At 46.1% G+C, this 22974-nt stretch overlaps 1 protein-coding gene across 1 annotated transcript in view; it reads left to right on the forward strand.

Annotated features, from left to right (window-relative positions):
* Window positions 1-22974, forward strand: part of LOC119965805 (solute carrier family 22 member 23-like) — a 100376-nt gene that overhangs the window by 65322 nt on the left and 12080 nt on the right. Inside the window, exons 7-8 of the mRNA XM_038796657.1 lie at window positions 7900-8126; window positions 17660-17783. Of these exons, the coding sequence (XP_038652585.1) occupies window positions 7900-8126; window positions 17660-17783 (351 nt within the window). The remainder of the gene's footprint in view (window positions 1-7899; window positions 8127-17659; window positions 17784-22974) is intronic.

Below are 22974 nucleotides of genomic sequence, written 5' to 3' on the forward strand. Positions count from 1 at the left end.
GATGGTTTGATTCTCTTATTGGTGATGGTAATTTTCTGGCACTTGTGTGGTGCCAATGTGACTTTCCACTTGTCTGCCCAAGCTTGGATATTGCCCAGATCTTGCTGCATTTGCACGTGGACTGCTTCAGTGTCAGAGGATCATGAATGTGCTGAACATTGACCATATCAGTGAACCTCCACACATCTGACCTTATGTTGGAAGGAAAGTCATTGATGAAGCAATGAAGATAGTTGGGCCTAGGACACTACCCTGTGGAACTCTTGCAGTGATGACCTGGAGCTGAGATGATTGACCCCCAACAACCACAACCATCTTCCTTTGTGCTGGTTTGACTCCAACCAATGGAGAGTTTTTCCCTCTGATTCCCATTTGCTAGAGCTCCTCGATGCCTTACTCAATCAAATGCTGCCTCACTGTCAAGGGCAGTCACTCTCGCCTCAGCTCTTTAGTTCAGCTCTTTTTCCCATAATCATATCATAGAAGGAGTGCAGAAGGAGGCCATTTGGCCCATCACGTTTGCACCAGCTCTTGAAAAAAGCACCCTACCCAAGTCCACGCCTCCACCCTATCCCCATAACACAGTAATCTCACCCAACACTAAGGGCAATTTAGCACAGCCAATCCACCTAACTGCACGTCTTTGGACTATGGGAGGAAACCGGAGCACCCGGAGGAAACCCACGCAGACACTGGGAGAACGTTTGAACCAAGGCTGCAATGAGGTCAGGAGGCGAGTGACCCTGGCGGAACACAAACTGAGAGTCCGTGAGCAGGTTATTGCCGACTAAGAGCCGCTTGATAGCACTATTGATGACTCTTTCCATCACTTTGTTGATGGAGAGAAGACTGATGGGGTGGTAATTGGCTGGGTTGGATTTGTCCTGTTTTTTTTGTGGACAGGACGTACCTGGGCAATTTTCCACTTTGCTGGATCGATGCCAGTGTTGTAGCTGTAATGGAGCAGTTGGCAAGTTGTGGAGCACAAGTCTTCAGGATTATTGCTAGAATATTGTCAGGGCCCATAGTCTTTGCCGTATCCAGTGCCTTCAGCCATTTCTTTATCACATGGGGTGAATCGAATTGGCTGAAGACTGACATCTGTGATGCTGGGGACTTCTGGAGAAGACCGAGATCATCCACTTGGCACTTCTGGCTGAAGATTGTTGTGAATGCCTCAGCCTTGTCTTTTGCATATATGTGCTGGGCTCCCCCATCATTGAGGATGGGAATATTTGTGGAGCCTCCTCGTCCAGTGAATTGTTTAATTGTCCTCCACCATTCACGACTGGATGTGGCAAGACTGCCATTGATTGTGGGGTCTCCTAGCTGTTGTCTATCACTTGCTGCTTATGTTGTTTGGCTGCAAGTGGCCTTGTGTTGTAGCTTCACCTACTGGGGAAGGTAGGTTGGTTAGGGTGAAGTCTAGTCTGTTTTTCCCTCTTGTTTCCCTCGACACCTGTCACAGACCCAGTCTAGCAGCCTTGTCCTTTAGGGCTCGTTCAGTAGTGGTGCTACCGATCCAACTCTAGGTGATGGACATTGAAGTCCCCCACCCAGATTACATTGTATGCCCTTGCCATCCTCGGTGCTTCCTCCAGTGGTGCAGAACATGGAGGAGCACTGATTCATCAGCGGACTGTGGACGGTATGTGATAATCGGCAGGGGTTCCTTGCCCATTTTTGACCTGAAGCCATGAGACTTAATGGGGCCCAGAGTCGATGTTGAGGACTCCCCAGGGCAACTCCCTCCTGACTGTATACCACTGTGCCTCTGCCACCGCCACCTCTGTCGGTCTGTCCGGCCGGTGGGGCAGGACATACCCAGGGATGGTGATGGTGGTGTCTGGGACGTTATCTGTAAGATATGACTATGTCAGGCTGTTGCTTGACTAGGCTGTGAGACCGCTCTCCCAATTTTGGCACAAGCCCCCCCCAAACGTTAGCGAGGGGTCATCGGAGCTGGATTTGCTGTTGTTGTTTCCAGTGCCTGGGTTGATGCCGGGTGGTCTATCGAAGTTTGTGTGTGTTTGGTTGTAGATTATAGGAGGCCAAGCGGGAAATGTTGAGAATGAGGGGGAGGGGGAGGGTGTTAATGATGAGCCACAAGCGAGTCAAGGTGGTACTTGCTGATCTGGCCAAAGCTGCTGAGATGATAGGTGAGGGGTGATGTGATTAAATTGATGCGCCATCAATGAACACCAGACGAGTAGTGAACGTAACTGAGGCTTTAATAAGCTGAACAGAGAGCCTCCTGGCCTCTGATCCTGAACTGGGGCAGAGGCGGAGACCAGCCACCTTTTGTACCGAGCCTGAGGGGAGGCGGAGCTATTGGGCATTGGTTTACCACATTACATGTAATACAGTAGCAGTTTACCACCATACACATATAATCTACTACAGTGGTTTACCACAAGGGACCATTTTGCTATCGGGAGAGGTGAAAATGGAGGAAATAGTACAACAAATGGTGGGAAGATATTTAATCCAAGTCGTTGTGAGTGTGTGGGGTTGGTACCCGATATTTCGGGGAAGCTTGCGGATGGAGATTGGGTGGGGGGGGAAGAGATTAAATTGGCCACAGTAATTAACAAGATGGAAATGGGATTGTATATCTGGAACAGTAAAAGGTAAAGTCATCATAGTCCCAGAGGGGGAGAGCTGACTGGCGGTGATTTAACCCAAGGATCACCATATTTCAGGTGAGTATTGAGAAGGCGGAGCCTTCATGAAGATCCTCTGCCAGTGCGGGAATTGAACCCGCGCTGCTGGCCTCGCTCTCCAACACAAACTAGCTGCCCAGCCAACCGTGCTGAACTGGATCCCGTAACAAAAGTGTGAACGTATGTGTAAAGAATGTCATAATATACACCAGTATATCATGGTGCAGACACACACTGATGGACACACACAGGGACCAATCAACATGTACAAACACCGCAGCCAATCACCAGTTAGAATACACACACTATAAAGGCAGAGGGCACCACAGTTCCCGCTCATTTCTGGGTGCTGCCTCTGAGTGTAACAAGAACTCATCCAGCCCAGCACAGACTCTCAACACGTGCTGAGAGTATCAACTGGTTCGGACAAGGCTTGGGTCTCTAGTTAAGTTAGCATCATTTAGACCCACTGTCATCGTGTGTTAGTTAGTTGGGAGTTAATGAAACTTGAGTTGAACCTTCATCAGTGTTGGAAGTGTGTGTTCATCTCTCAAGTCTACACTAGCCAACACTTCAGAATGTGTTTAACATTTACTGACGGATAACAAAGGAAAGCTTCCCCCAGTTGGTGCTCCATGTATCCTATACAAGTCATGGCATCTGAGACTGACTTGGGTTACCTTAGTTAACACCTTTGTGTTTGATTCCTTTTGCACAAACACCACCAAGAAGCTCATAAAGTGAAAAGCTAACGGCCACCATCTCAGGTTTCACTTTCTGAAACAGCCCTTTGCCTTTAAAATAAACTAGCGGAATCACTTGTGTAGAGCCCTTGTGCTCCTCTAATCTGGATACTGCTTGACGCTATTGCTGTCTGAGAGTGAGACGTGATATCAGGCCCCCAAACCCTTGCAAGGAGCAATCACCAAATTACAAATCATTTCCAAGCGCGAGAGGCATTTGATGAATTAGATTGCCAATGCTACAAAAGCATGTCACCTTTAGCAGAGCTGAATCAACAGGTATAGTATAGTTGAAGCAGCCTTTGATTAACGGCTGCATCTCCTGCAGATGATTTCAATTCTATCAAAACTCATTCCAGCCACATTCAAAAGAGCTCAGGGATTCAGATGGTGATTATAATCGGATTGAGGTTCGCTCTTTAATATTGGATGCCCTTTTGAAGTCATTAATTAGATGGCAGGCTGATAATTCACACAGCAGCATCGAAGATCATCTTTGATGCACACAATGGGATCAAATTGCCTTTTAACTTTCCTTTCCAGCTGAAATATCGCTTTCTAATTTTATACTGCTATGAGTAATGCAGTAATAATACTTTGCAGCTGCCACAATAACGTCTCTTGATTAATTGTCGGGTTGCCTTTAGAATTAATTTTCTTCCATTGGTTGGTTTAAAAATAATAGATCATAAAGAGCGAGTAAAAGGCTGTAATTTAATTCGGGAGATTTGAGGGCAGTGAGGTATCACGTGAACCTTAAACTTGTGGTTTAAGACTGTGGCAAAAATAGATGTGCATTTTGCTATTGGGAGAGGCAAAAGTGGAGGGAATGGTACAATAAATAATGGGACGATATTAATTTTGAATAATTGTAGTAGTGTGTTCCTGAGAACTCTCCTAGTTAGAGATGTAGATTGGGGGGGGCGGCGGCCAAAGAAATTGGCCACATAAAAGTGAGGAATAGATAGAAGTAAAAAGAACCTTTTTGAAGGTCTGTTTGCAAACTGGAAGCACATAAATCATCAATATAATGGAGGACAATCAGCAAAGAGTCGGGTTCAAACAAGATTGAGAAGTCTGCCTGTTTTATTATCTGTGACAAAAATGAATGCGTAAAAAAAGAAATGTGTGTCCAATTTTAACCTTGTCCACCTACTGGGTACGGAGTGGATTTGGGTCGATGGAGAGTGAAATCGGGTGGGATTTAAAATGGTCGTTGCTCCAAACCGCAAACTTTCCTGGTGGGGCTGGTAGGATTAGAAGCGCGCGCGCACCCCCCACAAAATCTTTCAAAATGGAAGCTCTGTCTACCCCATGCTGGAGAATGGGCGATGCTGTCAAAGGGAATATAATAGGATCAGGGAGTAGGCCATTTAGACCCCCTCCTCTCGCTGCCATTCAATACAATCGTGGCTGATCTCTACGTCAGTTCACCTTCCCACCCTATCCCCTTACTCTTCAGAATTCCTTATTCAACCTCTGTCTTGAACATACTCAATGTCCTTGAGTGTCCAAAATTCCTTGTTGTAAAAAAAATATTTTTTTTTAAATTAGGACATAATTTAATGTGGCAAGTCCACCTACACTGCACATCTTTGCATTGTGGGGGTGAGACCCATGCAGACACGGAGAATGTGCAAACTCCACACGGACAGTAACTCCGCACCGTAAGGCAGCAGCGTTAACCACGGCCTCACCGTGCCGTCCTAGTTTTTAAAAGAATTCTGAAGGTTCTCAATTCTTTTGAGTGAAGAGCTTTCTCATCTCGGGCCTAACTGGACACCCCTCTATCCTGAGACACTGACCCCTTGACATCCCAGCCCAGTAAACATCCTCTCTACCTCCGGCCACCCTGTCCAGGCCCTTGAGGGTAGAAATTTAGGGTCTCCTGGTGGTTCGAAGCCAGAGGACTTGTAAACTAGTGCGTGTGGCATGCCTGCCTGCTCCTCAGTCCTCTCCCATTTCACTGAGGGTAGTAGAGGTCCTGCCTGTCCCTTAGGCCTACTGACAACTCCCAGCAGTGGCCACTGTGTGAACCGGGCACTGCTGGGTCCACCGATGGGAGGGAAATCTCACCCGTGGCCAATCAATGCCCAGCAAAACGTGCAATGACCATGGGACAGCCAGTAACGATGGGGGATGTGTTTCCCACCAACTCTTCGGGAGACCTGACCCCCACCATAGAAAAATCCTACTTCCAAATGTTTCAATAAGATTAACTCTCGTGCTTTTAAATCTAGGCCTACTCAATCTCCTCCCAGAACAATCCTCTCATCCCAGGAACCTTCGTAGTGAAGCCTTGTTGTATTTTCTCTCAGGCACAAATATCATTCCTTGGATATGGAAACCGATGTATATTTTTAATATTCATCAATAATCCTCAGCGGCTTCTTTCTCATGAGTTTAAATTTAAAAGTCCTATTGATGACATGGTTTGGCTAATGACTTTTGTTTGACTGACGGAATTTCAAAGCAAATGCCAGTTCAGAGGAATTATCAATGTGTATTTATTGAAAGAGACTTTTAGTGAATTTGGTCGTCTTGCGCAGAGCAAACAAACTCCAGAAGCCAGTGCTCGTGTAACTCTTCCAAACTGGATTGGAATTTATGCTGTGGTTTGCATTGTTCTTTCTAAGGAGTGCACTGGCTTCATACCTGCCGGAAGGAGTGACGGGAAGCTATTCCGGGCGAGGGGCTGCACTGTGGCGCAGTGGTTAGCACTGCTGCCTCACGACGGCTGAGGACCCGGGTTCGCTCCCGGCTCCGGGTCACCGTCTGTGTGAAGTTCGCACATTCTCCCCGTGTCTACATGGGTCTCGCCCCCTCAACCCAAAAGATGTGCAGGGTAGGTGGATTGGCCACGCTAAATTGTCCCTTCATTGGGGGGGAAAAAAATAATTGGGTGCTTTAGAACTTATTTTTTTAAAAACTACTCTTGAGGGATGAATGTGCTTAACCCTCATAGACCCCAATTTATTACCTTCATTTTATTACTTCTCTAAATCATAGATTTTGTAAAACATCTGATTTTAAGTCACTTAGCCTGTTTTTTTTTAAAAAGGTACTATGCAGTTGCTACCATCTAGCTCTCCAATAGCAATTTTACCATAAGTCCATCTTGTTAAGCAATCTTTCATCTGTCTGTTTCCATTTCACTGTGAGCACATTCATCTATAGCTTCCTGTGAACTGCAATACTGATTGGAGAAAGAGTTTGGGTTTGTAATCATATCCTCTGAACCTCTTTCTTTAAATCTGTTTGTTTGTTCTGACCACCCAGAATTATAGGAGTTTATGCCAGTTAGTGCTTAATTCACCAGAAAGTTCTTGTCTTCTCATTTGCTGAAGCTGTCAACTAGTTCACGGAATCACAGAATTGTTACGGTGCAGGAGGAGGCCACTTGCCCCATTGTGTCTGTGCCTGTTCTCCAAATGAACATCATGGTTAGTGCCATTCCCCTGCCTTTTCCACGTGTCCCTGCGTTTCTATTCAAGTAATCATCTAATGCCATCTTGAATGCCTCAATTGAACTTGCCCCCGTCACACTTCCGGGCAGCACATTCCAGAAGCGATCCATTGCTGAGTGAAAAGTTGTTTTTCTCGCATCACGTTTGCATCTTTTGCAAATCACTTTAAATCTGTGCCCTCTTGTTTTAGATTGTTTTCCGATTGGGAGAAGTTTCTCCCTAATATATAATAATAATCTTTATTGTCACAAGTAGGCTTACATTAACACTGCAATGCAGTTACTGTGAAAAGCCCCCCGTCACCACATTCCAACACCTGTTCAGGTACACAGAGGGAGAATTCAGAATGCTCAATTCACCTAACAGCACGTCTTTTTCAGGACTTGTGGGAGGAAACCGGAGCACCTGGAGGAAACCCCACACAGACACGGGGAGAATGTGCAGACTCTGCACAGACAGTGACCCAAACAGGGAAACAAATTTGGGACCCTGGCGCTGTGAAGCAACCCGTGTTGCCCACTGTGCTACCATGCTGCCCTAGCTGATGTGTTCAGCCCCCTCAGGACCTCTATCAAAACCCCTCTTGGCTGCCTGCACTCCGAAGGAAAGCCGTTCCAACCTCTCCATTCTATCCTCAAAACTGAAGTTTCCCTTCCCTGGAACCACTCTTAAACCTCTCGTAAACCTCCTGCACTCCCTCTCTCCAATGTGTTCACATCCTTCCTATTGTATGACACCCAGACCTGTACACCATATTCCAGCTATGTCTAACTAGTGTGTTGTAAAGATTCAGGATAACCTGTCTGCTCTTGTACTCTATTAGTGTCAATGTGCCTACACCTATTAGACTGTGCTGCCGGGAAATGGAAGCCAGTTACATTGCTCCTACCAACGTGGACTCCTAATATACATTTGAAAGGGCACCAGAGTTTGTTTGCTGCACAGACTAGTCTTAAAATTGACAATTTTTTGTAAATGTCTGTTGATAATCACTCTCCTTTTCTCCAACTATTTTTAATTTTGCAGCCTTACAGGATTTGGCATCCACAACTGCTTTGCAAAGAGTTTGATGGCGACCGAAGAGGCCAGCCTACAGAATTTCTACGTCCGCTACTATCTCATGGAAGTGATCGGCATTCTCTCCTGTGTACTTATGTGCATTCTTGTAGGACTAATAGGACGAAGAGGCACACTGCTGCTTTTCACCATCTTTACCGCACTGGCGTCTCTCCTTCAGTTAGGCCTCATGAGCTGTAAGTTCTGATTTTGCTTGTTCTCCTACACAACCCTACTTACTTCCTTTTTTGCATTGGAGGAGGAGAAGGGGGTGGTATTAAAGGTTGTATTCTACCCAGGAACAACATTCCTTCAAGTGCTGCATGAAGGTGGACAAGTTCGCTGGAGAATCTTAAATGGATGGCGAGGGCAGGGTGATGATGTGGAACATTAAGTTGCAACTCTCAGATAAGCAATCTTTCTGAACTATAATCTACTTCAGAAGATCCAAGTTCAAAAAGACCACAACTTGTGATAGCAGCTCATATAATGCCACCTGCCATTGCTAAGCTAAGAAATTACCCTTGGGTGGTTTCTATATTTGTGTGGCAAATTGCTGAATGTAAGAGTTGATGGAGCAATAGCAATGAGGGATACTGAGGGATAGGATCTATTTACATCTGGAAGAAAATAGACTTATCAGTGATAGGCAGCATGGTTTTGTGCAGGGAAGGTCATGTCTTACAAACCTAATATAATTCGTTGAGGAAATGACAAAGTTAATTGATGAGGGAAGGGCTGTAGATGTCATATACATGGACTTCAGTAAGGCGTTTGATAAAGTTTCCCATGGCAGGTTGATGGAAAAAGTGAAGTAGTATGGGGTTCAGGGTGTACTAGCTAGATGGATAAAGAACTGGCTGGGCAACAGGAGACAGAGTAGCGGTGGAAGGGAGTGTCTCAAAATGGAGAAAGGCGACTAGTGGTGTTCCACAGGGATCCATGCTCGGACCACTGTTGTTTGTGATTATACATAAATGACCTGGAGGAAGGTATAGGTGGTCTGATTAGCAAGTTTGCAGATGATACTAAGATTGGTGGAGTTGCAGATAGCGAGGAGGACTGTCAGAGAATACAGCAAAATATAGATTGATTGGGGAGTTGGGCAGCGAAATGGCAGATGGAGTTCAATCCAGGCAAATGCGAGGTGATGCATTTTGAAAGATCAAATTCAAGAGTGGACTATGTGGTCAATTGAAGAGTACTGTGGAAAATTGATGTACAGAGAGATCTGGGAGTTCAGATCCATTGTACCCTGAAGGTGGCAACGCAGTTTGATAGAGTGGTCAAGAAGGCATACAGCATGCTTGTCTTCATCGGACGGGGTATTGAGTACAAGAGTCGGCAGGTCATGTTACAGTTGTATAGGACTTTGGTTAGGCCACATTTGGAATACTGCGTGCAGTTCTGGTCGCCACATTACCAGAAGGATGTGAATGCTTTAGAGAGGGTGCAGAGGAGGTTCACCAGGATGTTGCCTGGTATGGAGGGTGCTAGCTATGAAGAAAGGTTGAGTAGATTAGGATTGTTTTCGTTGGAAAAACGGAGGTTGAGGGGGGCCTGATTGAGGTCTACAAAATTGAGAGGTATGGACAGGGTGGATAGCAACAAGCTTTTTCCAAGATTGGGGGTGTCAATTACAAGGGGTCACGATTTCAAGGTGAGAGGGGGAAAGTTTAAGGGAGATGTGCGTTGAAAGTTTTTACGTAGAGGGTGGTGGGTGCATGGAACGCTTTGCCAGCGGAGGTGGTAGAGACTGGTACGATAGCATCATTTATGATGCATCTAGACAGATATATGAACGGGCGGGGAACAGAGGGAAGTATACCTTGGAAAATAGGAGACAGGTTTAGATAAAGGATCTGGATCGGCGCAGGCTGGGAGGGCTGAAGGGCCTGTTCCTGTTCTGTAATTTTCTTTGTTCTTTGTTCTTGTTCAATGGGAACAGGATCTCTATGACCTCAGTGGAGGGTCGCAAACTATGCATCTCCTATACCCAATTGGATTGAAGGAATGTGAAATTAACAGTAAAAGGATCGAGAAGGAAGTCTAGAGTGGGCGATCGAGAAGGAAGTCTAGAGTGGGTGAATTGTATGTCAAATTAGGTACATAAAGACAAACGAGGGAAATACAGATTGCATCAAAAGAAAAAAAAGCTTCTTAAAATATCCAACAACAATTCAAACCTGAAGGAATAAGACCCCACACTTCTAATAGTCGACAGAGTAATTAACACTTGTTAAAGGAATAATTGGGGGTGGCAAAGTGGTTAGCACTGCTGCCTCATAGCGCTGAGGACCTGGGTTCGATCCTGGCCTGGGTCACTGTCCATGTGGAGTTTGCACATTCGCCCCGTGTTTACGTGGGTCTCACCCCCACAATCCAAAGATGTGTAGGCTAGGTGGATTGGTCACGCTAAATTGCCCCTTAATTGGGATAAAAAACAGAAATGGGTACTCTAAAAAAAATTTTTAAGTTGAAGGAATAGTTAGATTTGAAATGACTTTGTGATTGAGTTTAATTTGTACATACAACATAAATGCAGGAACCCCCATGCCATTGAATACATTTCAGTGGTGAGTCAGAAAGCAAGATGCCTTTATTTTTAGCAGACCTAACAAAAGGCAAACCTCCCAACAACTTTTGGGTATTTTAGTTCAACCTCCCTGTCCCTTGCGAGCTCCAGTAGCCTCAGTAGGCTTTTTGTAAATGCTTATTCCTAAATTTGAACAGATGTTGAGTGGGATAATATTTGGTCCCATGTCGCAAAAGCCACTTGCTTTATTTGGAAATTATGTCCATAAGTTTCCGTTGTCCCACAGATTAAAAATATTTTTCTTTTGACTGGTCAATAGTGTCACATATTTCAATAAATGGTTCATTATTTCTATTATACAGATGAATAGTTCTTTGGAACCAATATTATACTCCATTGAAAGGCTGCTTAGAGAAGCGAGGGAGGGAATAGTGGAAGCTCTGACCACCATTTCCAGTCCTCTCTGGTTGGAGGACTGCTACACTTGTACCAATGTATAAAAAGTGGGTAAACTGAGTAATTACATGTCAGCCTGACCTTGGTGCTAAGAAAATTATTTTAAAAACTCTTGAGGCATAGCATAAATCATCACCTAGAAAGAGATAGACTCATCGAGAACAGTCGGCATGGGTTTGTCAAGTAACGGTCATGTCTGGCGAACTAGATTGAATTTTACGAGGAGGATCAATACGTGGTGTCCATTTGATGGAGTCTGCAGGGATTTTGATCAAGTCCCACATGGCAGATTAGTCAGCAGGTTAAGAACACAGGGGATTGAAGGACAAGCGGCAGGTTGGATTCAGAATCTGCTTGGGGCAGGTGTTTGTATTGGATTGGATTTGTTTATTGTCATGTGTACAGTGAAAAGTATTGTTCTGCGTACAGCTCAGACAGATCATTCCGTACATGAAAAAGAAAATATATAGGGAAAACACAATGCACAATTTATATATAGGCAGGTTTGTGTGATGGACTGGGCTGTGTTCACGACTCTCTGTAGTTTCTTACGGTCTTGGGCCGAGCAATTACCATCCGAGGCTGTGATGCAGCCAGATAGGGTGCTTTCTATGGTGCATCTGTAAAAATTGGTAAAAGTCAATGTGGACATGCTGAATTTCCTGAGGAAGTACAGGCACTGTCTTGCTTTCTTGGTCGTAACATTGACGTGGGTGGACCAGGACAGATTGGTGATGTGCACACCTAGGAATTTGAAGCTGTCAGCCATCTCTACCTCGGCCCCATTGATGCAGCCAGGGGTATGTATGATACTTCCTGAATTTAATGACCAGCTCTTTAGTTTTGCTGACATCGAGGGAGCGATTGTTGCCATTACACCACTTTGTACTGGTTCCATTGGGGTTGCACAGGGCTCAGCACTGGGAGCCTTGCTTTTCATGATAGATTATTAATTAATGAGATGACTTCAATGGAGGGGGCATGATTAAGAGGTTTGTAGGTGGTCCAAAAATTGGTAGTTTGGCTGAAGAAGATGTAGTCTGCAGGAAGCCATCAATGGACTGGTCAAGGGGGCAGAGAAGTGGCACGTGGTGTTCACGCGGTTGTATTTGGGGAGGACAAATAAAGCAAAGGATGTGCAGTAAATGGCAGAAATCTGAAAAATAGTGAGCAGTAACTTCAGAAATACTGAGATATAAATATTGCTGAAATTAATTTCTGGAGTGGTCAAATTGTACATTGCATGTATGTGAAAGATGCCTGAGAATCAACTTCATGCTGTGACTTGCTTAGATATTTATAGAGCTAGTTTCACTGGATTTTAGGTGTTCTTGGAAATGCTTTTGACTCTTGGCCAGTGGGGAGAGTGTCATTTTTGTTTGTTTATTGGGTTCTGGTAGACATGGCAACGCTGCAAGTATAACATGACGTGTTGTAACACAGATGTTAATGGTCTTGTGTTCACGCACTAATACATGAATCATTTTGTGTGCATGCATTCACACGTACTAGTGCACAGCTATGTGTAAACACGTACTAAAGCATCCGTATACACTCTTAATACATGAATAATTTTGTGCATGCGCACACGCTTTAAAGGAACAGCAATTCCATTTTAAACAAGTTGGCAAACTTTTATGTGTTAATGGATAGCGAACAGTGTGAAGTATTGTCGCAACGCCGGCATCACTTATGATGGCTTAGTGCCCTCTTGAAATCTGAACATTGTTTCGAGCATTAAGACCATGGGCCCGATTCAGCAGATTTGAAACTAGGTCACGCCTGGTTCACGTTTGCGGAAGCCGGTCCTAAACAGTGCCTGGTTGTGGTCTTGCAGGCGCAGCCGTTGACCTCCGTGCATCGAGTGAATGTGGCGTTCGGGTCAGACTGGGTGCAGTGAGGTAGCTGAATCGTGGTGTCTCTCCACAGTTGATGGTATCCTATATTAGCAGCTTAAAGAGCCAATATCCTCCCTATTTATCACAATTTTCCACTAATGCTTTCAGTAATGCAATGAAACGATCGATTTTTAAATCGGTCATTTAATTCAAACCAGCTTTAAATTTTGACCTTAAATTCCTTTTGGGTGGGCGGGGTAAATGATACGTAAATCCACATGTGACGGTGTGAGTCCGGTAGGCCCCCACACTATCTAACATGCACTAACTACTGCCCAAATCTGCAAAAGGATGTTCTAGAAGCTGAGGCATTCCGGAAGCTTCCCTGCATTTCTCCGCTGCCCAGTCTGCTGCTGAGTCCCTGCCCTCACCCGGTTTGTGCATCAGGAAAACCATTTTACTGGGGAGAGCTAACTTGCAAACTAACACCTTAACCAGGCTCCCTGTTCAGCCCGAACACCAGTCTAGATTTACTAATCTATCTTGTGCATCCACTGATCAAATTGAAGTGGGTAAATGCCCAGCTCCTAAAGTATCAGTAATTATTTCATACCGCTTTCTGCACCATTAACTCCTCCGCCTGCTATACCAAGTGACAGTCTCTCTGATCCACCAAAAACTGGGTCTGTGACTCTGCCAGTACGATAAGGGAGTCCGATCCAAATTGACAGGCTCTTTTATTTATAAAAAATAACTGGTATATGCTTCAGCAAAGGGTGGGGTGTGAGAGCCCACTAACTGATTTATAAACATTTACAGGCAACCCATCTGACACTGACGTCTCACGAGTTTGAGAGTCTTTGATTGCCCAACCCTGAACCAACTCTGAAATATTGTGGCGTGTACAGGACAAGCCAACTGATTAAGGAATGACGGGCTGTAAATTCACATGTCATTCTGGTAAGCTTCCAAACCAGTTCAGCAATAAGCTAGAATCACCCGACAAGAGGTTACAAATAGGAATTTCCACCCCACCCCTGAGCAGGAGGACAGAAAATTGGAGATTAAGTCAGCCCAAGCTCTTGGTTTGAATCACTGAATGATCAATCATTGCTACCTGGCGATAACAGTTTATTTTCTCCCAGTCCTGATGATGTGCTGTACTATGGGCCCCTGCTTTTTTCCTCCCTTCTAATTGTTGCTCACTCCTTCAGGGTTCACAACCAACACGTCACACAAACTACACAATAAATATTCACTTTAAGAACTCCTTTTAGTTGTACTAAAAAGTCCCTGGCTTTATTTCACAGATCTTTAACTCTACATACTAAAACGTTACACAATTCACAAATCAAACTCTAGTATCCCCCAGCAGAACAGCTGGTCAGGGGTACTTCTCTGGTCTCTGAGCCGCTGACTTGGGTTTGTCTTCCGTAATGGTTGTTCCCAGAGTTTTTGTTGCTCGAGGCTTCAATCCCCTGCTCCTTTTATACTAATTGCTTCAGCCTCCTCTTGATGATGTATGTGCACGGCCCTCCAGGTCAATCTTCCCGATGTCTGGCAAGCAAGACACATCTGCTTCATGTTCTCCATGCAGTGACGGGCGTTTGCAACCACACAAGTCAGATGATCCTCTTGCCCAGGGTCTGCAAATGTCTGTGGCTGTCTAGCTCCCAAGTCGTTTCCTCCTTTTCACTAGGAGGTTGCTGTCTTTGGCTTATGACCTTTCTTGTGGCTCACCATGCCAGATCTCGTGTCTGGACACGGGTTTACTTCATTGCTCACTTTTTTATTGTAGTACTTTAAAAAAATAAATAAATATAGAGCACCCAATTTATTTTTCCAAATAAGGGACAATTTAGTATGGCCGAGAATCCACATGCCCTGCACATCTTTGGGTTGTCAGGGTGAGATGCAGCACGGTAGCATGGTGGTTAGCATAAATGCTTCACAGCTCCAGGGTCCCAGGTTCGATTCCCGGCTGGGTCACTGTCTGTGCGGAATCTGCACGTCCTCCCCGTGTGTGCGTGGGTTTCCTCCGGTTTCCTCCCATAGTCCAAAGATGTGCAGGTTAGGTGGATTGGCCATGCTAAATTGCCCGTAGTGTCCCAAAAAGTAAGGTTAAGGGGGGGGGGGTTGTTGGGTTACGGGTATAGGGTGGATACGTGGGTTTGATTAGTTTGGATTAGTACTTGAAATTATGATGTTGTTGCCATTATCCAATCCTGTCCTTCCCTCAACCAGGTCTCTGTAATGGCAATAATCCAAGCATATGGATGATAAGGACATAGTGTAGGTTAGATGGCCTTTAGTTTTTTTTTCCATGTCGGTGCAACATTGAGGGCCGAAGGGCCTGTACTGCGCTGTATCGTTCTATGTTCTATGTTCAGGCATGTTCCTGTGAGGAAGAAGGATAAATATGGCAAATTTCGCGATCCTTGGATAATGAGGGATATTGTAGGCCTCGTCAAAAAGAAAAAGGAGCATTTGTCAGGGCTAGAAGGCTGCGAACAGACAAAGCCTGTGTGGAATATAAGGAAAGTAGGAAGGAACTTAAGAAAGGAATCAGGAGGGCTAAAAGTGCTCACGAAAAGTCACTGGCAAATAGGTTTAAGGGAAATCCCAAGGCTTTTTATATGTACATAAAAGGCAAGACGTTGGCCCACTGAAGGACAGGGGGTAGAATCTGTGTGGAGCCAGAGGAAATGGCGAGGTACTAAATGAATAGTTTGCATCTGTATCCAAAGGGAAGGAATTGGTGGATGCTGAGTCTGGAGAAGGGTGTGTAGATAGCCTGGGTCACATTGAGATCCAAAAACACGAGGTGTTGGGCGTCTTGGAAAAATATTAAGGTGGATAAGTCCCCAGGGCCTGATGGGATCTACCCCAGAATACTGAAGGAGGTAAGAGAGGAAATTGCTGAGGCCTTGACAGAAATCTTTGGATCCACACTGTCTTCAGGTGATGTCCCGGAGGACTGGAGAATAGCCAATGTGGTTCCTTTGTTTAAGAAGGGTAGCAAGGATAATCCAGGGAACTACAGGCCAGTGAGCCTTGCGTCAGTGGTAGGGAAATTACTGGAGAGAATTCTTCAAGACAGGACCTACTCCCATTTGGAAGCAAGGGGTCGTATTCGCCAGAGGCAGCACGGTTTTGTGAAGGGGAGGTAGTGTCTCACTAAAGATATAGTTTTTCGAAGAGGTCACAAAGATGATTGATGCAGGTAGGGCAGTGGATGTTGTCTATATGAACCTCAGTAAGGCCTTTGACAAGGTCCCTCATGGTAGACTGGTACAAAAGGTGAAGTCACATGGGATCAGGGATGAGCTGGCAAGGTGGGTACAGAACTGGCTAGGTCATAGAAGGCAGAGAGTAGCAATTATTATGGGAGCGGCGTTTTCAGAACCCCAAAATGTATCATGGAGTTCAACCAACCTCCCCCTTTAATGTATTGTTGCTTTTGAAGCACACGGCTTGTTCCCCAGGTGTGGTATTACAGTTATGGACACGTGGGTTTTTAAACACAAAACAATGTTTATTCCATGAAGTCAATTTAACCTTCTTAAATAAACATTGGATCCCTTAAACTCCTTACTTCAAAGATAACCCTGAAAATAATACAACACCAAATAATCCCTCAAAACGTTCCTTCAAACCTCCAAAAGACTTAACACCTTTAAACAGAAACACATCAGGTTAGAGACATTACTATTATGAGTTTAAACCACCCAAATGATTCAGAGATATTCTTTCATGGCAGAGATCACAGCAGATCCAGCTCACTGCAAACACAGACGCACCCAAGCTCTTTTCCTCCAAACTGAAACTAAACACTGCAAAATTGCTGAGCCAAAAACCCAGCTCAACCCACACTCTGACATCACTCAGTAATATGAGCTGCTCCATTTCTTAAAGGTACATTGCTTAAACATCCATTTCTTAACGGTACTCTCATGACGCAATGGAAGGGTGCTTTTCTGATTGGAGGGCTGTGACTAGTGGTGTTCCGCAGGGATCAGTGCTGGGACCTTTGCTGTTCGTAGTATGTATCAATGATTTGGAGGAAAATGTAACTGGTCTGATTAGTAAGTTTGCGGACGACACAAAGGTTGATGGAATTGCAGATAGCGATGAGGACTGTCAGAGGATACAGCAGGATTTAGATCGTTTGGAGACTTGGGCGGAGAGATGGCAGATGGAGTTTAATCCGGACAAATGTGAGGTAATGCATTTTGGAAGGTCTAATGTAGATAGGGAATATACAGTGAATGGTAGAACCCTCAAGAGTATTGACAGTCAGAGAGATCTTGGTGTACAGGTCCACAGGTCACTGAAAGGGGCAACACAGGTGGAGAAGGTAGTCGAGAAGGCATAAGGCATGCTTGCCTTCATTGGCCGGGGCATTGAGTATAAAAATTGGCAAGTCATGTTGCAGCTGTATAGAACCTTAGTTAGGCCACACTTGGAGTATAGTGTTCAATTCCGGTCGCCACACTACCAGAAGGATGTGGAGGCTATAGAGAGGGTGCAGAAGAGATTTACCAGGATATTGCCTCGTATGAAGGGCATTAGCTATGAGGAGAGGTTGAATAAACTTGGTTTGTTCTCACTGGAACGAAGGAGGTTGAGGGTGGACTGAGTATTCTGTGGGAGTTAGGGTCAGGGAACCTCGAATCACCTCAGCTGATTGGCCTTGCTGTAGTTTTGTTAAAGCCAATCTCATTTTCACATCTTCAGGAAATTGGAAAATTGTGGATGATTCTTTTCAAGTGTCTGATTTTTTTTTGGTGACTTTATTGCTGTCCTGAAAGTAACCTTGGGAAGAGTAATTCAAAATTGTATATGTATGGCATGCTTAATGTCCAGGAGATCTTGCTGAATGAAACATTCTCTCTTATAGATCTGGTCAAAAAATTGCAGACCCCGTTTTCTATCGTGTTCTCCATTGTGGGCATGTTTGCATCCCATTCCGTAGGAAACCTCAGCATCTTTTTCTGCGCTGAACTCGTACCTACCGTTATCAGGTAAGACCGCAGGCATAAACTTTCTGTTTCATTTTCAATGTGCATACTACCCCAATTTGTGTGGAGATCCTAGAAGCCCTACAGTGCAGGAGGAGGCCATGCTGCCCATCGATTCTGCACCGGCCCTCCGAAAGAGCACCCTTCCTCGGCCCGATCCTCCGCCCGATCCCTATTACCTCGCGTAACCTTTGGACACTCGAGGGACAATTTAGCAGGGGCCAATCCACCCAGCCTGCACACCTTTGAACTGTGGGAGGAATCCAGAGAACCTGGAGGAAACCCACACAGACCATGGGAGAAAGTGCAAACTCCACCCAGTCACCCGAGGTTGGAATCAAACCCGGATCCCTGGCATTGAGGCAGCAGTGCTAACCACTCTGCCACCCTAAAATGTGGCACTAAAGCTCCCAGTTAATGAAATCCTAATCATGGTGAAAATGTGAGGAGGAAGAACTGGTACACTTGGGGTGAACTGTTCTAAAGTTCAGATCACAGAATCACAAACAGTGCAGAAAAGGCCCTTTGGCCCATCGAATCTGCACCGCTGCATGAAAGGCACCCGATCTGCCAATCCTAACACCATTTGCCAGCACTTGGCCAATGTTTAGACGTGCCAAGTGCTCATCTATGTACTTTTTAAAGGATGTGAGGCAACCCGCCTCTACCACTCTCCCAGGCAGTGCGTTTCAGACCGTCACCCCGCCTCTACCACCCTCCCAGGTAGTGCGTTTCAGACCGTCACCCCGCCTCTACCACCCTCCCAGGCCGTGCGTTTCAGACCGTCACCACCCTCTGGGTAAAAAAACCTTTTCCTCAAATCCCCCTGAACCTCCCACACCTCGCCTTGAACTTGTGTCCCCTCGCAACCGACCCTTCAACTAAGGGAAACAGCTGCTCCCTATTCACCCTGTCCATGCCCCTCAGAATCTTGTACACCTCAATCAGGTCACCCCTCGGTCTTCTCTGCTCCAGCGAAAACAACCCATGTCTATCCAACCTCGCCTCTTTATAACTTAAATGTTCCATCCCCGGCAAGATTCTGGTGAATCGCCTCTGCACCCCCTCCAGTGCAATCACATCCTTCCTATAATGTGGCGACCAGAACTACACACACTGCTCCAGCTGTGGCCTCACCAAAGTTCTCATCAACTCCAACATGATTCTTCCAAAGTGTAACACCTCTCACTTTTCAGCATTAAATTCCATCTGCCACTTTACTGCCCATTTTACTGTCCCATCTATAATCTTCCTGTAAGCCGAGACTCTCAGCCTCACTGTTAACCACCCGGCCAATCTTTGTCATCTGCAAACTTACTGATCCTACTCCCCACATCGTCATCCAAGTCATTTGTATAAATGAAGAATAATAGTGGACCCAGCACAGATCCCTGTGGTATGGCACTGGACACCGGCTTCCAGTCACTAAAGCAGCCGCCTGTTATCACCCCCTGTCTCCTACAGCTCAGCCAGCTTTGAGTCTACCGTATCAAGTTCCCCTGTATCCCATGTTCATTTGCCTTCTTTATAAGTCTCCCATGTGGACCTTGTCAAATGCTGGGCTGAAATCCATGTAAACTACATTAACTGCACTACCCTCATCTACACACTTGGTCACCTCGTCTATAATCAATCAGGCTTGAGATTTCAATTGTGTATCCCTGGCTTTCTTGTACCTAGCTTAGTTTTATCTAACTTCCATTGTTAAATAAAAAAACAGAAAAGGTTTTCATCTCTGATGTACTTGCATCTTGGTCAGCATAAAACAAAACTAAGGTGCGTCAGGTGTGATCTACCACTCCGCTGTTCAACGTTTGTCTCTGAATATAATACTCTGGTATTGTCCAACTTTGCACACTGGCTCATTGCTAACATGAGCTTGACCCGCTTGTGTGTGTTCAAGCCCCATTGGGATCTGCACCTGGAATCCAGGCTGGCACTGTGCAAATGCTGCATTGGATATGGTGTTGAACCAACAGCTGATCTTGTTCAGATGGGCATAAATGGTCCCGTCCCATGCTTATCTCATTGTTGCTGGGACCTTTTGAACCAAGTGCTTTTCACACCCTGACATTCTTTTAAATTTAAAAGGCCCAATTTTCTTTTCCAAGTAAGGGGCAATTTAGCATGGGGCAATCCACCTACCCTGCACATCTTTTAGGGTTTTGTGGGGGTGTGACCCACGCAGACACTGGGAGAACGTGCAAGTTCCGCAGGGACACTGACCCGGGGTCGGGATCGAACCCGGGTCCTCGGCGCCGTGTTGCAGCAAGCAGTGCTAACCACTGCGCCACCGTGCCACCCGATGCACTCTGGCATTCTTGAATTTTAATAATTTCTTATCACTTGCGTGTCGCGACCATCTGCACATGCTCTTTCCTGAGCTGTATTTCTGCTCCTCTCTTAACATAACTTCACGCTAACTTCCCCGGTCTTCAACTCCTGCCACGCATGAAGCAAAAGCAAGATTTAAAAAGTAAAGAATATTAAATTGCAAAAAGGTACAGAGTAAACTTTAGGAGCAAAAGATAAATTAAACTCTGAACAAGATTGTGCACAAGAGGGAAAGGGGCATCTAGATTGAGGTCCGCCCTGTGAGAGCCACAGGTGTGACAGGCTGACAGGAAGAGCAAGACATGCAGTCAGAAACTGTGCAATCAGAATCACCGTATGACCAGTGTACACCGAGCAGTCGGAACAAAGGATGGATCTATAGAAAATGTCAAGCGTTCAGGAAAACTAATTTATGTCTGAGACACAAACCAAGTGGAGGACACGTGAAGAGAGGAAACGCTTGTGCTGAAGGTGGAGGAAACCTCCAGTTCGTGAGCAGGAATGTTGGGCGGGATTTAGCGGGCCCATTAGCCGCCATTGCAGAGGCCCGGCACCACGAGGCTCATGGTGCAACTTCATCTGTGATGGAGCGGTGCAGCAGCCTCCTGAAGATACATTTCTGCTGCCTGGACAGGTCCGATGGGGCCCTCCAGTAAGGTCCCCAGGGGATCTCTTGTAGTGGTCTGCTGTGTCCTACATGGGCTCTGCTGGAGGCAACAACCTTCAACAGGAAGACCTGGAAGAGTGGCCCGTGTCCTCGGATGAGAAGGTGGTGGTTCAGGAGGGAATTAAGGAAGAGCGTGCTCAGGATCCAGAGTTGCGCCGGTCTCGGGAAGGAGTGATTCAGATTGGTTGGTCACTCCCAGGGTCTCTGGGTGGAAGGCCCGGGGAGGTGCTCCATCAGATTCTCCTCCCTTCGGGTGCTAATGAGCTGCTGGGTTACTCCATGGGATGGAGGGTCGATGGATGGTGTGGGTGATAGCTGTGATGCCTCATCAGTGTTCTCTTCCGAGATCATCTCCAAGATGGTGTTGAGGGTGGGCGGTGAGACACTGCTGGCAGTCCAGCCAGGTTCTTCGGCTTATGTTGCTGCAAGGCAACGGTCATGGTTTTAGTCCATGGCCTGGAGCAATGGTCATGGTTTTAGTATGTGGCCAGGAGCAACGGTCATGTGTTTAGTACATGGCCTGGAGCAACGGTCATGGGTTTAGTACATGGACTGGAGCAATGGTCATGGGTTTAGTATGTGGCCTGGAGCAACGGTCATGTGTTTAGTACATGACCTGGAGCAACGGTCATGGTTTTAGTATGTGGCCTGGAGCAACGGTCATGTGTTTAGTACATGACCTGGAGCAACGGTCATGGTTTTAGTATGTGGCCTGGAGCAATGGTCATGTGTTTAGTACATGACCTGGAGCAACGGTCATGGTTTTAGTATGTGGCCTGGAGCAACGGTCATTGTTTTAGTACATGGCCTGGAGCAATGGTCATGGTTTTAGTATGTGGCCTGGAGCAACGGTCATGGGTTTAGTACATGGCCTGGAGCAACGGTCATGGTTTTAGTATGTGGCCTGGAGCAACGGTCATGTGTTTAGTACATGACCTGGAGCAACGGTCATGGTTTTAGTATGTGGCCTGGAGCAACGGTCATGTGTTTAGTACATGACCTGGAGCAACGGTCATGGTTTTAGTATGTGGCCAGGAGCAACGGTCATGTGTTTAGTACATGGCCTGGAGCAACGGTCATGGGTTTAGTACATGGACTGGAGCAATGGTCATGGGTTTAGTATGTGGCCTGGAGCAACGGTCATGTGTTTAGTACATGACCTGGAGCAACGGTCATGGTTTTAGTATGTGGCCTGGAGCAACGGTCATGTGTTTGGTACATGACCTGGAGCAACGGTCATGGTTTTAGTATGTGGCCTGGAGCAACGGTCATGGTTTTAGTATGTGGCCTGGAGCAACGGTCATGGTTTTAGTATGTGACCTGGAGCAACGGTCATTGTTTTAGTACATGGCCTGGAGCAATGGTCATGGTTTTAGTATGTGGCCTGGAGCAACGGTCATGGTTTTAGTATGTGGCCTGGAGCAACGGTCATGTGTTTAGTACATGACCTGGAGCAACGGTCATGGTTTTAGTATGTGGCCTGGAGCAACGGTCATGGTTTTAGTATGTGGCCTGGAGCAACGGCCATGGGTTTAGTACATGACCTGGAGCAACGGTCATGGTTTTAGTATGTGGCCTGGAGCAACGGTCATGGTTTTAGTATGTGGCCTGGAGCAACGGTCATGGGTTTAGTATGTGGCCTGGAGCAACGGCCATGGGTTTAGTACATGGCCTGGTCATGGGTTTGGACTACCCAAAATCACTGGTCATCTGGATGAAGGTGCCACCGATCATCACTTTTTTTTCTCTTGCAGGCCCATTCCTGCTCCTCCTCCGTGAGCTCCATAGCACGCTCCTCGTACAAAGTCAAGAGCTTCAGCTCGGGCACTCCACCGCCTGTCTTCTCTCGCATGTGGTGGTTGTGAACGCTCTTCTCCTGCAGGAACAGAAAAGGGGGTAATGTGAGCTGGACACTTGGTAGGTCAGAAGCCAATGGCACCGGCCATGTGTGGGCACTGCACCTGAGTAGGGTGGAGTTCTGATGAGTGCTGGGGGGAGGTCACGCGCTAGGGCCACAGGAGTTGGCGGCATGTGGAATCGAGGTGACTTTCCAGGGAGGTGATGGAAGGATGGAGTGCAGAGGAAAGACGAGGAGCACTTATCCTGGCTGATCGGAGGAGGTCTTTCATATTTGTTTCTGCATTGCACGCCCGTTCTCTTGATCAGTGCTGCCACCGTCTCCCAGGTGAGATT

Source organism: Scyliorhinus canicula, chromosome 5 (genome assembly GCF_902713615.1).
Source record: "Scyliorhinus canicula chromosome 5, sScyCan1.1, whole genome shotgun sequence".
NCBI lineage: Eukaryota > Metazoa > Chordata > Chondrichthyes > Carcharhiniformes > Scyliorhinidae > Scyliorhinus > Scyliorhinus canicula.